Below are 17,313 nucleotides of genomic sequence, written 5' to 3' on the forward strand. Positions count from 1 at the left end.
TAGTTCCAACTACTGTGTCTATACAAGTTAAATATTGTTGTTACTCCCTGTAAACTTAGGTTAAAGATAGTGGGTCGCTATGATTTGGCTTAGACAAGATTAGCCTACAATGACAGTAAGCAACTTGGCTATGATATTTTGCTATAGGATCAAGTCTAACAAGCAATTTTAGAAGCACATGTCTTTTAAAGAGCATAACAAATACATATTACTTCCATATAGGTGTATCATATGATTAGGAAGGTTTTCTGCTTAAGATGGCACATTAAAATTCAAAAAATGAGGTTTAAATATCTGAAAAACAAATATTTTTTTGTTTTATTTTTTACTCCCTGCTAACTTATATAGGTCAAAGATAGTGATTGGCTGTGATTTGGCTTAGACAAGATTAGCATACAATGATAGTAAAGCTACTCTGCTTTGATATTTTGCTATAAGATCAAGTCTGAAAAACAAATATTTTTTTGTTTTATTTTTTACTCCCTGCTAACTTATATAGGTCAAAGAAGTGATTGGTTGTGATTTGGCTTAGACAAGATTAGCATACAATGATAGTAAAGCTACTCTGCTTTGATATTTTGCTATAAGATCAAGTCTAACGAGCAATTTTATATTTTTTTGTTTTATTTTTTACTCCCTGCTAACTTAAATATCTGAAAAACAAATATTTTTTGGTCTTATTTTTTACTCCCTGCTAACTTATATAGGTCAAAGACAGTGACTGGCTGTGATTTGGCTTAGACAAGATTAGCATACAATGATAGTAAAGCTACTCTGCTTTGATATTTTGCTATAAGATCAAGTCTAACGAGCAATTTTAGAAGCACATGTCTTTTAAAGAGCATAACAATTACATATTACTTCCACATAGGTGTAGCATATGATTAGGAAGGTTTTCTGCTTAATATGGAACATTAAAATTCAAAAAAAGAGGTTTAAATATAAAAAAAAGTTCAATAAATCTGGAGAAAACATTTATTTCAAAGCGTAATTGATAGTTATGACAGAAAAATATGCTAACAACTTAGTTGGTCAAACAACATCACCTCTGCCATCATAACTTGGAGGTCTCGCAAATTAATACACGGCATACAATTTTTTGTATAATTTACTTTTTATTGTAAAACACATGTAATTCAAATATAAATTTGGTGATATTTCTATCATCGCGCGAAGCGCGGCTACTTTTAGTAGTATATAATATAACATAATTACAATAAACTCTAAAGTCATTTTTATGTTATAGAGAGTATTATTATGGGATTCTCCTCCTGTGAGAACTCTAAAGTCAAAAAATACAAGTGCATAGACATTAGTAAGGGAACTAATACTATTATGTCCAGAAGTAATAGTACATAGTTGTTATAAAATGAAGCTAAAAGAGTCACAATATTAAAGGATGAAAACCATAGAAATATAGTGACAAAGAGGAGAGATTTTATTGTTCTTCCAAGATGTATTACAAGTGCATTCCATATGAAAACTTATGCCTCTATTTATAGTGATACATATGCATTTAATATATGAAATGGTGGAAGATAATGGGAGAGCCATTAACATGGTGGAAGAAAAAGGAAGAACCATTAACATGGTGGAAGAAAAAGGAATGGACATCCATAATTTCATAACACTCCCCCTTGGATGTCCATAGATGATGTGCATCGTTAAAAACCTTATTGGGAAAAACCCTGTGGGAAAAAGCCTCAATGAAGGAAAAGAGTACACATATCTAGTAATACGCTTTGAGAGTTGCCTCATTAAAAACCTTACCAAGAAAACCCAATGGGACAAAACTTGATTAAGGGAAAAAGAGTACAACGCGTATTTCACTCCCCCGACGAAGACTAAGATTCGATGTCTGAGTCTTCGCATTCCAATCTTAAATATCATCTTCTCAAGAGTTGAAGTTGGCAAAGATTTGGTGAACAAATGCGGGATTGTCACTTGAACGAATTTGTTGCACATCAATATCACCTTTCTTTCCGGAGATCATGTGTGAAAAATAACTTTGGTGAAATGTGCTTCGTTCTATCTCCTTTTATAAATCCTCCTTTTAATTGAGCTATGCATGCAAAGATTATCTTCATATAATACGTGGGTAATTTTGTATCACATTTCAAGCCACATCTTTCTCTCGATGAAATGTATCACCGATCTCAACCACACACATTCTCTACTTGCTTCATGAATAGCTATTATCTCAAAGCATGATTCGAAGAAGTAGCAACAATGGACTGCTTTGTGGATCGCCATGATATAGCAAGATTCTCCGCATGTAAAAAGATAGCCCGTTTGAGATCGAGCTTTATGTGGATCGATAAATAACCCGCATCCGCATAACCAACAAGATCCGTACTACCTTTGTTAGTATAAAATGACCCATATCGCTAGTTCCCTTCAGATATCGCAATATATGCTTAACTCCGTTCCAATGTCTTCGTGTAGGAGAAGAGCTATATCTTGCTAGCAAATTAACAGAGAACGCTATGTCAGGTCTTGTAGCGTTAGCAAGATACATAAGTGCACCAATTGCACTAAGATATGGTACTTCAGGACCAAGAAGCTCTTCATTTTCTTCTCGAGGTCGGAACGGATCTTTACTCACTTCAAGTGAGCGAACAATCATTGGAGTACTTAAAGGATGCGCATTGTCCATGTAAAACCGTTTTAAAACTTTCTCTATATATGCAGATTGATGGATAAAGATCCCTTTTGTGAAATGTTCAATTTGCAGACCAAGACAGAGTTTTGTCTTTCCGAGATCTTTCATCTCAAATTCTTCCTTCAAATATTCAATCGCCTTTTGGAGCTCTTCTGGAGTTCCAATGAGATTTATGTCATCAACATAACCAGCAAGTATAATGAACCCTGATTTTGTTTTCTTAATAAAAACACATGGACAAATGGCATCATTTGTATATCCTTCATTTATCAAGTACTCACTTAAGCGATTATACCACATGCGCCCTGATTGTTTTAAACCATATAACGATCTTTGTAATCTGATTGAATACATCTCTCGAGACTTTAAACCAAATGCTTGTGCATTTTATATCCTTCAGAATTTTCATCTAGATTTCATTATCAAGTGATTCATATAGGTCGTGACAACATCTATTTCTATTTAAATAATGTGACATTTTCCGATGTCCGGACAACGCTGGTCCAATAAGCTTTACGCTTACCAAGATGCATCATATCACTTGGTAATTATTTCTACGTCAGCATGCTTTAAGAGACGTAGAATTCAGATCCTCACAATCTTATACAATATTGTGCGCCATATTGTATCAAAGATATCGTCGACAAGATATCATTTTGTATCGGTTCGCAATTCGACATAACTTATCGAGATCTCATCACTTCATTATTTTCAAAATTCGAACCTCTCATAAGGTTTCATGAAGTGTTATGTCATAGCTCTTCAAGAGCACATTGCCTCCTTATTATGATCATTTGCTCCTCCCTTTTTCAAGGATTATTATATTTGGAACCGATTGGTCTACCATGCTCCATGCATGCTGTAGACTCTATCCTTCAGGGACATTAGAAGCATTTTGCAGATGAAATATGAAATAGTTGGGTCAGCAAATGCTTCCAGCATTTGACTTGAATTATCTGAGGATCATACTGATGATAATTCACAACATATTTCTTAGCTGCTTATTCTCTCCCCTTATTTTAGTGACATATGTCCCCATTTTCTTTGGGAAAATCCATCTGTGTGCATCATGGTATATCCATTAATCATGTACCGCACATCAAATGCTAAAAGATGTAAATATCTAGTTCCTGACCCTGAACCAAATATGAGGGGAGATTTTATCAAAATTTATTGATCTAAAGCATACAAGTGTTGTTGTATGCAATATATCATATCTCAGACCAACATCTGAAACTCTGTTCTCATAAGCAATGGTTTAGCTGTATTATGGAGGCATCTAGTGCCAAACCAACTTAGATATAAACCAAAGATTATCAAGATGATTGTCTTGATTACATATTCCGAAAATTGTGCTTCCAACTCAATCATTTTGAGCGAGCAACTTCGTAAATGTCAAACTGCCAGTTGACAATAAACATACATGTGACCGTCTCATAGATGCATCTATTTAAGACATCACATTACAGGTGAAGGGGCCCACATTCACCTTTTATATTTTTCAGAATTTTGGGGATTCAGTCCCAACATTAGCTGGTGTAATCAACTTATCATGAGAACAAGCAACACAAACAAATTCTTGAAGAATCTTCTAGTTCTTCAATATGTTTTTAATACTCAATTAGCACATCGATTTAAATCGTGACGATCAAAATGGTCTTGTCAACTGATAAAATTATCTGTACTCGTAAACTTCAAGTTTACTATGACGAGTGCTATTTCTTTTAATAAACTTCTGGTTTACTATTGCATGAAATTATATATCAATAAACTTCTAGTTTATCGTGGTATGTGATCTCATCATGCTCGGGTAAAATTTCACATGTGTATTTCTTACCCGTAGTAACTTGAAGATATTTAATATTCCGATCATTTGTAGTCTCAATATGATAACCATTTTTATTGTTAGTAAACTTCGTGTCTACTACGTTGTTCCGACCGTACCAATTACGATCTACGATGAATGGTATTATCATATATAACATCTTCAAGAGACTTCAATTTATTTATCATGATCGATATTATTTGGACAATCGCTAGTGTCATGATACTTGCAAATAAATAATTAGCTCTTCCGGAGCCTTTGATCATTAATTTCTATTACCAAATATTTCTTAAATACTTTTGGTACCATGAAAGTAAATTTCGACACTATCGGTGTCACGAAATAAATATTGAATTCTAAACTTCAATATTTTAAACATCTCCTTCAGGAGATTCATCATTAACATCGATCATTTTGTATCAAAGAGGCAACCATATAGTTATTAATTCCTTCACGGGAAAATACATTAATTGTTATTTCCTTCGAGGAAATCAATAACAATTAACCATAATGTATTAATGGGTTATAGTAACCATTCTACTCTCGCTCCCTTTTGCCTTAGAATGATACTTTGAAAAAATTATTTAAGATGTTTCGCGTACGATGTGTACGTGTTGCTATGTCTTAATTTCATACCACAAAAATAACATGTATATTCCTTATATTTTGTCTCTCCAGGAGACAGGTTGTGGTATTTCTTCATTCACTTCGGGAAATGAAACCTGATTATTCAAATGTGCTTGCAATACAACGTTCATCAATAACTCGTTATTTTGCTCAAACACAAGAAGACATTGCTTTAGAGAAATATAATTCTCGGATATTTTGGAGTTTTATAACTTCGGGAGTGAAGTTTAAAGTTTTATAACTTCGGGAGTAAATTTTAAATATTTACTACTTCGAGAGTAAAATTTAAAGTCTTACTACTTCAGGACTAAATTTCAAAGTTTTACTACTTCGGGAGTAGATTTCAAAGATATACTACTTCGGGAGTTGAGTTCAAAGTTCTACTACTTCGGGAGTAGGGTCCAGAGTTTTGCTACTTCGAGAGCAAATTTCCGAGTTTACTACTTCGGGAGTAAAACATATAATATTCAGAATATTTCTTCTCAATTACTCTACCTCTTCTGGAGATGAATCATGATATTTTCACAATCAAATGCACGTTTATATTTATAGGCTTTACTACATATTATCACATTCACTTCGTGGAATGGATCTATATTTATAGCTTATATCAAAAGTTCTCATTCTTCGAAAATGGAACACAATCATCCGAACGTGTGCCATAAGCATATCAAATTGTGATAGCTTAGAGTTTCTTTTAAGATATTGCTACTTCAGGAGCAAATCGAGGCATATATATAATTTAGAGAATTTTCTTTAACATATCTTTTAAGAGTATATCAGGCTTCAAGCAATTTCTGCTTTAGGAGCTATGAAGCACCGTGAGATATCCAATTTATAAAATTATTGTATAATAAATTCTACCACTATAATATATAAGCAGTAACTAAAATAGCATTAGCCATTTTTAACGACAGTGCTCTTCGGGAGCAATTTTGTTTGCATCTAAATTCCTGTAAGTGCATGCCAGAGCTTTTTGAAGCAAGCTCATTTATGCAGTAGACTTTCCAAATGAGTCAAATGGCTTTCTGCATAACTTATGAAATACATAATGTTCAAGGAAGAATCTGACAATCAATAAAAATAATCATAGAGTAGATTTACCTTTTCTCCCATTAATTAGTAGTGCTTACCTGATACCTCCGGCTTACTATTTGTCCACTAAGTAATCAATAGTACTTAGAATTGGCATATGATAAGCCTCTTATTTCTCCAAAGATATAAAACCTTTGTTTTTCTTTGGGACGTTCTACCTTCTCCCTTATCTCCAGACATGCAATGGTGGAATCTTCAAGTTCCCATGTTTGGAGATTATTAACTCAGTTGGTTAGAATCTCGTGCTGATAACGTGTTATAAAATGAAGCTAAAAGAGTCACAATATTAAAGGATGAAAACCATAGAAATATAGTGACAAAGAGGAGAGATTTTATTGTTCTTCCAAGATGTATTACAAGTGCATTCCATATGAAAACTTATGCCCCTATTTATAGTGATACATATGCATTTAATATATGAAATGGTGGAAGATAATGGGAGAGCCATTAACATAGTGGAAGAAAAAGGAAGAACCATTAACATGGTGGAAGAAAAAGGAATGGACATCCATAATTTCATAACAATAGTAGTATTGTTAAAAACTCGCTTAAACCATAAAACTTGGTGAAACTTATATTAGTCTTCACCTTGCTTAATTGATGGCACTTTAGTATAGGCATGAAGCTGCTACGATATATGCACCGTCAAACCTATAGGTTATGTTTTTAAGGGCACTTCCACATTAATAGCTTATTATAATTTTTTTATTCTTTTGTTTAGACAATTTTTTTATTCTTTTGTTTACCCCGCATTGTGGGATTTCATTGGGTCGTTGTTGTTTAGACAATTATTGTGTGCATTTATAATTATTTTCTTCAGTTACTTTTTTCTTTTCTTCTTTCGTGCTTTCTCTTCGCTAAAGTTGTGCTTTTCGCTTAAAGCTCCAAGCCTTCAGGAAATCTATTTTAACGTTTTCTTTTATGCTTTTTGTTTTTGACCACTCAGGACTGGATAGTCTACTTCCCATTTTAGCTAAGTCCTCCGCCTTTAGATGTAGGAGCCTTTGTTTTTTTTAATTCACAATATCAGTCATCAACCACAGCAGTCATCATTAATAATGTTAGAACGTACCACATTACTTATAGGACGCTGCTACGAATTAACGAGGAAATGAGATCTCTTGTCTTTTTACAATTTAAATAGAAGAAAATGACATTTTCAGATCACTTATGTTTAGAAAATAAACATCTCTAATAGAAATGTCATAATTATTTTTTTTTAAAAAAAAGAGTTTATACGGGGCTAAAAAACCATTTCTCCCCAACTTAATGTTGATTTTCAAGGAAGAGATTTCTTTATTTAGCAATTATGAGTCCATATAAGGCCATAATTCAACTATTGTGTAGTGTTTGAGAGATATCCAAAGAAATTCATAATTCATTCCCCCTTTATTGCACAGTCCTCTTATCCGACCTTTTTCATCATTTTTAGAATCTTAGAAGCCCAGCTAAGTTTTTACCATCAATTTGTATTATAATAGCTTACTAATTTAACCACAATTAAATGATAGAAATGATTATGAAATCATTTTTTTTTGTGGAGTGCCTTTCAAATGCACTGGTCTTTAATTTTTGCCCCTCAAATTGGTGGTCTTTAATTTTTGTTCTTTTCGCCTAATATCATGAGGTTTGAGGTTCGAACCCCGGCTCAGTAAAAAAAAAAAAAAAGACAATTTCGCAAGGCAGAATTTTGTAGCAAAGTTATGCCTGTTCGGACCAAAGTTAGGCCTTAAGGCAGAGTTTTGCCTTATACCTGAAGGCAAAACTCTGTCTTAAGGGAGAGTTTTGGCATGCCAGGAGGCAAAATTCTACCTTAAGTAGAGTTTGCCTCAAAACTCTACCTTAAGGTAGAGTTTGAAACTCTGCATGAGGCAGAGTTTGAAACTCTGCTGCAGCAACTCTCTGCCTGAGGCAGAGTTTTCAGCAACTCTTTGCCTTGCGAATTCAAACTCTACCTTGTAATTTTTTTTTTTTTAATTTTTGACTGAGTGGGGGTTCGAACCCAAAATCAAGGGGTTCTAACAAAGGACAAAAATTAAAGACCACCCCAAAATAAGAGCATTCCTGCAAATTGCCCTATGAAATTGAGATGCATATAATATGTTATGCAGTTCGATGTAAATATTAGGTATAAATAAATTTATTTTCTATTGTCTGCATAGTAAAATATTCACTATTGTTGATTATGCCTGTCTTGCTATGCCTTTTTAATTCTGCATTGTAATTTTCTAACTTCCTTGTTTCGTGTCATTTGAGCTGGAGGTCTTTCGGAAACAGCCTATTTACCTCCTTGAGGTAGGGGTAAAGTCTGCGTACACCTTATACATCCTCCTCAGACCTCATTTGTGGGAATATACTGGATATGTTGTTGCATAGTAAAATGTTGAAAGTAATTAATTGCATTGTGTTGTTAATTTAAATATAATGTTTGTTTTGATTGTTACTTAAATTTTATCGTATCGTATCTTTAAATCCATCGTTATGTAACGACGAAAGGTCCAATTTTGTGTAACGGCCGATTTGGTGTGATCGCTTCATTACCTTAATTTTTGTTCTTATTTTGCTTTTATTTATTATCTAATAATCTTATTTTATCATTTACTCTACCTTTTTATAGTAGCTCTACCTCGTACACTACTTTTCTTGTAATTTTATCCGTTAAATAGCCGATGTGTGACATTATGTAAAGACGGGAAACGATACAATCTATTCAAATGTTATATTTATCAAAATAATACAATATGATATAATACAACACAATACTATATAATACGATACATTATGAAACAATATGTAACAACAATCCCAACAGAGTGTAAATGTGACGAGGTACTCAACTCAACTTTTATGATTAGAATGAATTATAGCACTTTTATTATTGTTTCATTAGTAAAGGAAATAAACTACTAATTATTTTTCAAAAAAAAAAAAAAAGAGAGAACATTTTGTCTCTCCTTTTTTTCTTCCATGAGATGATCATTACTTCTTAATTCACACGCCTTAATTTCCTGCAAAATAAGCAATCATTTTCTGCTAAGGCAACAAAAAATCCAAACTATTATTATACCAAAAAAGTACAAATACCTTAATCTTTAAGTCCTATAAATTCTGCAAGTGAAAGCTACGCCAAAATTTTACTATATTTTTTTTGTTTTTGTTTTTCTTTTAAAAACTCTCTCCTCTCTTTGCATGATCTCCCATTCCCCTAATATTTCTACAACTATACTATCATTTGATAGCTCCCTTTTATCATGATCTTCTCATCGAAGTTTCAATACATATATACACTTCATTTTCTCAGTATATTCAAATTCCAGATGTCAACAACTTCAACAATATAATCACAACCACCACAAAAAATGTATACCATACAAGTCCTTGCTTCTAGTCCAAGTTTTTTGACTTGATCATCATCTCAATAATAATAATAATAGCCCTACACACAGTTCTACTAATGAATACCTCATGAGCACCATTTTGCTTTGGATCAACAAAAAGGCTTTGAGGTTTTCTAGCTTATGGCAAACAATCAAGATTTATTGGCAGTTCATTTTCCAGCACTTGTAAGTTTGTCTTATATTTTTTAGGGGTCTTTTTAATATATTTTTTTTTAACCATTTCTCGGGTTGTGCATGTCGGTGCAAAGGTCATGCTAATGTTCTCTATATTGTTTCAATTTTATCAGATGTTCCCGCAAGGACATATTTTTTAAGGGACTTAATTACATGGGATTTCAAGTTCTTTCACGGTTTTGTGATTTTGTTTGGTTTTTGGGCTTTGGTCGTACTTTTTTCTCTATATCGTTTCAATTTTTATCATATGTCCTCGAATGGACATAGTTTTAACGGTCTTAGATGGGTTTTCAAATTCTTTCTTGGTTTTGTGATTTTGTTTGGTCCTTGAAACTTTGAGCTACTATTGTTAGTGGCAGATTCAGAATTTAGCATCGTCCGGATTCTGTTCTTTATTTATACGTACATATTCTTATTTTTTCATCTCACACGCACAACAATAGGGTCAACCTAACTCACTGTGTCTACTCTAGATCCGCCATTGAATTTTGTTTTTCAGTGTTGATATGTTCTTGGTTTATGTTTCAGAGAAAGAAGAAGAGTAGTACAGGTGGACAACAAAAGAAAGAGGAACTTGAGAAAGAGGTATGGGAGTGAGATTTTGAATGTACCTTTCTTGGTGGATTTAATTTATTTTTGCATGGTAATTAAATAGTTATGAAAAACATGACCAAAAAGTTACAAGTACTTCGCATATATAGGTTATGGTCCATGTACCTAGCCTAAGCTCTTTTAGAAAATTAGTCATATACATATGAATGTTACTAAATTTGCAAACTGGAATCCAAAGATATAAAGTCAAAAATAATTAGAAGGGAATTTATAATTTGGATCCTATATAAGGAGCAGTTGAAATCTTTATTTATTTTGATCTTATAATATTAGGTTGCTGAGCTTCGAAAAATGTTGAATCATGAACAAAAGGTGCATGAATTTCTGGATAAGGTGTATCAAAGAAAGGATGATTCATCTTTCAGCATTCCAAATTATCTTCCTCCTAAGGTAATTTAATACTTTAATTCTTAGTGAATTTTGTTTCTGAAATTAGCGTTTGTGCTATATAGATTAATTATCATAAGCTTAGGACAAAAGTATAGAAAGTAAGATTTTCTTCAATGATTTAGTTACAAGTGGAATTAATATTAGTATGTAATTTTTTTTTTTTGGAATTATATATTAGTACTAAATTAATGCTAATCCTAGCTGCTTTGAGATTTATTTTGAGAATGCACCTTTTTTTTTCTGAAGTAAATTTTTGAATATGAAGGAACAACCTTTTGTCATCAAATTGGATCTGATGTTTACTTTCAAGCTAAGCTTGATTCAACCAACGCATCCATATGTACCTACTAAAGCTAAATGAAATATAATTATTCATTTTTTTCAAAAATATTGCGAACGAATTTAGGTCTATAACATGCCAGTTTTATAGCCGGTGAAATATAATGATCAATTTCTTCTCTCCGTATATATTAATAGCTTTAACTTGATAGTAGTATAAATAAAACTTTAAGCGCACTTTACCCTTATGTAGAAGGTTATTTTGTCTTATTTTTTAGGTTACCCTTAGTTACTTTTAATTATTGTTTAAGTGATCTAATAGTGTAAAAGAATATGGTCACTGCATTATTGCATATATATATAAACCCTGTATTGATGTAAGAATTATCTTAGATCATCGGGTCACCTTTACCATGTTGTAGGTACTAGGTAGCATGTCTTACTTTCACAATTACAAAGCTCACACCTTAAGGAGGTTAATTTGCCTGTAGATTACCTTATTCAATTCTAAAGTATTTCTTATATTGTTAATGCGTAGTTAAACTCATGTATTAATTAGCACTAGCAATTTTTGTAGATGAAGGAATTGTTAGCAGAGCTATCCATGGTTGAGAGTGAAATAGCTAAGTTGGAAGGCCAAATCAGTCAGATTCAATGTGATGTGAACAAGGAGAAAGAAATGAACAATACTGATCAAGCCAATAAGTCCAAACAAGGACTTAACAATAAGATGAAAATACAATGGCAACAACAAAATAATGTATCTTCATCACTTCCACCAAATCCAAACAAATTCAAAGGGCTAAATGATCAAAAAGTGCCATTTGAGACAAAGGCATTGCATTTCATTAGCAAAGCCATAAAAGGTGATTATGGTCTTAATGACTTCAGAATAAATAATGAGAAATTAATACAACCAATGAAGTCATCAAACGTTATTGCTGATCAAGAAGATGAAAATCAGTTTCATCAACAAGTTAGAACATTTGGAGAGAGGATTTCAAGGAAAAGTGGGATGATCAAAACTCCCTCACCTTTAAGAGAACCAAGAAATCCAACACCTAGGGTAAGTCCTTTATTTTTAATATTCTTATTCAAAGTAATTCTGGTACTATGTTGTTTGAACTCTTCAAAAATATTGCTAGATGCGTGTCAAATCCTCTAAAAGAAGTACATTTTTAGAGGATCTAATACCGGTGCGATAACATTATTTGAAAAGTCCAAGCAACATAAATGTAGCACCAGGGAAGTCATTTTGCATATAGCATTTGCATCATAGGCTTGAGATGGGTTTAACTAGAGTATTTACATGATTAGTGAAAATTCATATAGCCAAACCCCAACTTGATTGGCATTGAGGCATATTTTTTGTTATTGAGGGAAGTCATTTTTCGTAGAGAATATTTTTTATAAAAAAAATATTTTCATGAAAAAATCGGTGTTTAATGGTGAGTAGAGAATATTTTTTTGAAAAAATACATATGTTACAAATTAATAATAGTAGTATTAGCAAGGTGATTTGGTGAAACTTTTGAGCACTAAATATTAACATTAATGTGTAAAAATTTGTTGGAGTAAAAAATGAGAATTGAGAAGTATGAAGTTAACAAATAAGATAGTTGTAACGAAAATTACTTCCATCCATGAGTGAGGTGAGTTATATATTTTCTCCTTTCTACGAAAAAAGTTTTTCTTGAAAAATAATTACTATAGTACTTAAACACCATAAGAGGACTTTCTCTTGTGGCAACGTAATATTATTGATGTGACTATGATTGAAAGTTATAGACAATTAGAATTTGCAGTTACTTCCTACTTCTTGGCTTTGCTTAATTCACTTCCAATTACATAAATAGTTATCTTCTTAAATTTTGACTTTAAATCACCAATTCTATTGAACCGCCTCCAATTTTTTCATGAAAAATATTTTTCTCTAAAAATAACTTCTGTCATACCAAACACCCACCGTTTTTTCAAGATAAATTTATATTATTTTCTTGATTCTAATTTTTTATTTATTTATTTAATCTTTCAGAGAGAAAGAAATGCAGAGATCCCCAAATTTATGTCTACTCCAATGCATGAAATTCAACCAAAAGTTATGCAAAGTCCACTCCCCACAGAAGAAGACACAATTCATAGATGGCCACCAAATAAATTATCAGAAAACATTATGAAATGTTTGATTTTCATTTTTATAAGGTTGCTTCGAACATCACGTGCAATGGAGTTAGAAAAATCAGGCCCAATTGCTAGATCAAACAATTTCTCATTGAGTTTTAGGGCCCATGAGCCCAGTTTTATGAACTCAAAAACTGGTCAACTGATACAAAAAGATTCAAGGCAACAAGATCCATATGGTATTTTTGATTCAGAAGAGTCAATTCCAAGAGATATCGGGCCTTACAAGAATTTGGTTAGGTTTGCATCAACCTCTATGGAGCCCAAATGCATCTCCAACTCTAACTCCATCCCTCTATTCCAAAAGCTAAAGTATGTTGTCAAAACCTTTCAATATTTTATTTTAATTTTCTTACATGCAAATTGAATATGAGTTTAGTTTCTATATGTTGACAGTATAAAAAGAATTTTAATACTATTTAGTCGTCTAAAAGATAACAATAGATAATGCCTATGACTTCTAGGCAAATTAATTGCACATCGGCAAAACACACGAGAAAGATGTAAGATATATAGGGAAGTGAATCTTAGATCCTAGTGTCGCACTTTAAAGTCATCTGACCATAAGTTCAGAGCTAAACATGTCACTAGTAAGTTGGGCTGTTAGAGATGGTCTATCATAGTCACTCTGTGTGCAACCTTAGGTGATGGTGGAGCAAACCTGAGTGTTCAAATAAGTTTAGGCGAATCCCACATCTTTGGGATAATGGCGGGGGCAAAACTCAATGAGGATGGTGAAGGGGGTGTACACTTGAGCAAATTCTACATTAGCAAAATACGGAAGAGATGTTTAGTTGAGTGTAAATTGAGGAAGCAAACCTTAGACCCTAGTGACACGTTTTACAGTCGTGCTGGCTTATGTCTAAAGTGAACAATATCAATAATGGATTTTTTTTTTTTTAAATCAAACTAGGACTCCATTGATCATTGATGAGCAAAAGTGGATTAGATTGTTGCATTGCCCCATAATTAATGGAACTAGTTGTCTGCAAAATAAAGCAGACGACTTGCAATAACATTTCTAGTAGTGTAAAATCCTTTAATTATGTAGCTTAATTGCAACATATATTTTCTCTTCTTAATGTGATCAGGAGTAAAATTTTCTTGTATTCTTTGAAAATTGTGCAGGCTTATGATGAACAGTCTACAGAATGTAGATTTAAGATTGCTGAATTACCAACAGAAACTAGCATTCTGGATCAACATGTACAACGCTTGTATCATGCATGTACATTGAATTTAACTTTTTTTTTTTTTTTTTAATAATTCCTTTCTAAATCTCAATATCCATAGCTTAATTTAGTTATAAAGCATATATTTTAATTTGAATTCTTATTCCAGGGGTTTCTTCAACATGGACTTCCTTCTAGTTCTACTCCGGAAAAATTGTTGACACTTATGAACAAGGTATTTACTTTTACATTTTAATTCCATATATACTTTTGTTCTGGAATTAAAGTTTCTTGATTAACCCAAATATGGAGGCAGATCTAGAATTGGAATTTTGTGGGCTTTGAATTGTAAGACAGTATCCTCAAATGTGAGCAACTGAGTTTTAAATTTAATTTTTGTTCGTATTTAATTAAATTCTTTAACACATATATAAGATCTGAGTCAATGCTACTGGTTCACTTATGCCAAACCAATCACGTCAGCCTACATATCCATATATGTAGTAATAGCACGGGCTAATTACTCTTTAGCCGTGTAATTGATAAATGTCAGTCATGTCATGGAGTTTGAAATTCGATGACAAAGCAATGGAGTTTTATCTTTAAAATTTCAAACTCCATGACGGTGACTAGTTTTCAATTACGTGAGCTGAACTGTGATTATTTGCAAATTTTATACACTAAATATTAGGGTAGTGGCAACTTTAAGTTATACATATGTGATCTAATTTCAGGCAACTCTAAACATTGGTGGCAATACTATTAATGCACATGCCATTGAACATTTTATCTTGAGAAAACCAGTAAATTCACCTGCAAAAGATCAGGTAATTACCTCTTCACATCTCTTATTAAAAAAAGTATATTTTTCTAAATATTAATCCGTTGCATGTAATTATATGTATGTTCTCTTACATTTATATGACTAAATATATAGGTCAATCGAAAAGGTGAAAAGAATGATAAAGAAAGTGTAGTTCGTCAGCTGCATGGACTTGAATCATTCGATCCAAATATCATGTTTGCCTTATGTTGTGGCACGCGTTCTTCTCCAGCAGTAAGTTAATACTACTTATGTATATATATTACTCTTGCTGCTTAATTTGTCTCAAATTAATTATATTAGCATTGCAGTTTCGGAAAGTAAATTTTGTTTGATGCATACATATTTTTTTTATAGTTTTGTTGAGCTTATCACATCGTTGATTACAAGTTTAGATAAAGGAGGAGGGTAGCTAGCTAACTAGCCTGAAGTTAGACAAATAATTATGATAAATATAATTCTCACAATACATGCATTCTATGTAACAATAAATTGAGATGAGTTTTAAATAAAGTAACATAAAAAATTAAAGTTTATATAGTCGATCCTGCTTGGAATTGAGGCTAGTTATTATTTTCAGTCCTTCATTGTAGTTCTTAGATCTTTAAACATTAATTTCAGAGGACAAATTTATCCACAACTCGTTATATTTTGGAACTTGGTCAGATTGATGGCTTCAAAATATATTAGGGGGACAATGATTTTTGTCCTAGAAGAATAATCCAGAAGCTTCAAAAATATTTTTTTCTTTCCTAGATTTCATATTCAGTTAAATATCGCCACATAAATAGGAACAGCAAGAACACTACTAAAATAATGTACATAAACTACTTTTTACCTTAGTTAAGTGAATATTAGCTTGTTAATTAATTACAATTGAAATGAATATGCAGGTGAAGATATACACAGGTGATGGAGTTGTAGCTGAGTTAGAAAAATCAAAATTGGAATACTTACAAGCTTCACTAATTGTAACAAGCACCAAGAAGATAGCCATGCCAGAGCTATTGCTAAGAAACATGCATGATTTTGCCCAAGATTTGGATTCATTAGTAGAGTGGATTTGCCAACAATTGCCCACATCAGGTTCATTGAGGAAATCCATTGTTGATTGCTTTAGAGGACTTCATGGGGGAAAAGTGTCCACCGTTGTTGAGAAAATACCTTATGATTTCGAATTTCAGTATTTGTTGACTGTATAAAACTGTACCGTAAGTCAAAATTTGAATCGATAAAGAATTTTTTCTTCTGTATGAATCAATATTATTTCATTTTGTATTCTTAATTCTTGATACCTCTTGAGAAAAATTTGTCCAATTATACATATATGAATTACAATAAGTGGTGAAAATAAAGGTGATGATCACTTGTTGATAGTGTTATTTTTTAGGATCCTAAAGTCCTGTGTTTGTTTTCTTGGCCATTTACTTTGTTTTCTTTTCTCAATAAAAGTGAATAACTGTGATTAGGTAAAGAAAAGTTAAGTTATTGTTTCTTAAATATATTTTGAACTTGAGTTGGAACATTCAATTAAAATAAATAATTAGTCTTAAAAAAAGGTAGACGTGCCCAAAAGAATCAGTGCACCTTAACATTGGTAAGGTATCATTGACATGCTCCGTCCAAATAGGTGTTACCTTAACAAAACAAAACAAAAAAAGTGTCCCAAATTATTGTTATTTTAGGAATTCAAGACTAAGAATGGCAAGTATTTTCAATTATATCTTTTAACATTAAAGAAGTAATCCTCGATTTTAATATTGTAGAATTCTAAAAAAAAAAAAAGTCTAACAAATAGGGTTAGTTTAGTAAATTTCATATTGTATTTATTAATTTCTTAATGAGAGTGATTTTTGCTAAGCTGACACTTAATTTGAGACGAATGGAGTACAAATGTTATATCCCGCATTTTGTACGTCGGGATAATCCGAGTTAACTACGATAAGTTAGGGACAAGACTATTCCGGGATACAAAGTCGAGACTTTTAACCACGGTTTTGTTTTAAGACATAAGTTGCCCGTAATTTGCTTGGCATGGAATATAAATTTGGGGTCAAAAGTTATTTATGGAAAGT

At 32.2% G+C, this 17,313-nt stretch overlaps 1 protein-coding gene and 1 non-coding gene across 2 annotated transcripts; one reads left to right on the forward strand and one right to left on the reverse strand.

Moving 5' to 3' along the window:
* Positions 1–9,387: 9,387 nt before the first annotated feature.
* Positions 9,388–16,631, forward strand: LOC132045256 (uncharacterized). The gene is made up of 10 exons (XM_059435812.1): positions 9,388–9,772; positions 10,310–10,366; positions 10,667–10,783; positions 11,640–12,128; positions 13,098–13,555; positions 14,372–14,471; positions 14,585–14,650; positions 15,150–15,242; positions 15,353–15,472; positions 16,132–16,631. The coding sequence occupies exons 1-10, from the start codon at positions 9,728–9,730 to the stop codon at positions 16,438–16,440; spliced, it is 1,854 nt and encodes a 617-aa protein (XP_059291795.1). The 5' UTR covers positions 9,388–9,727; the 3' UTR covers positions 16,441–16,631.
* On the reverse strand, positions 9,808–9,910 carry LOC132045267 (U6 spliceosomal RNA). The gene has a single exon (XR_009412388.1). It is a non-coding gene; the product is annotated as a U6 spliceosomal RNA (small nuclear RNA).
* Positions 16,632–17,313: the final 682 nt, after the last annotated feature.

Source organism: Lycium ferocissimum, unplaced genomic scaffold (assembly GCF_029784015.1).
Source record: "Lycium ferocissimum isolate CSIRO_LF1 unplaced genomic scaffold, AGI_CSIRO_Lferr_CH_V1 ctg638, whole genome shotgun sequence".
Taxonomy (NCBI): Eukaryota; Viridiplantae; Streptophyta; class Magnoliopsida; order Solanales; family Solanaceae; genus Lycium; species Lycium ferocissimum.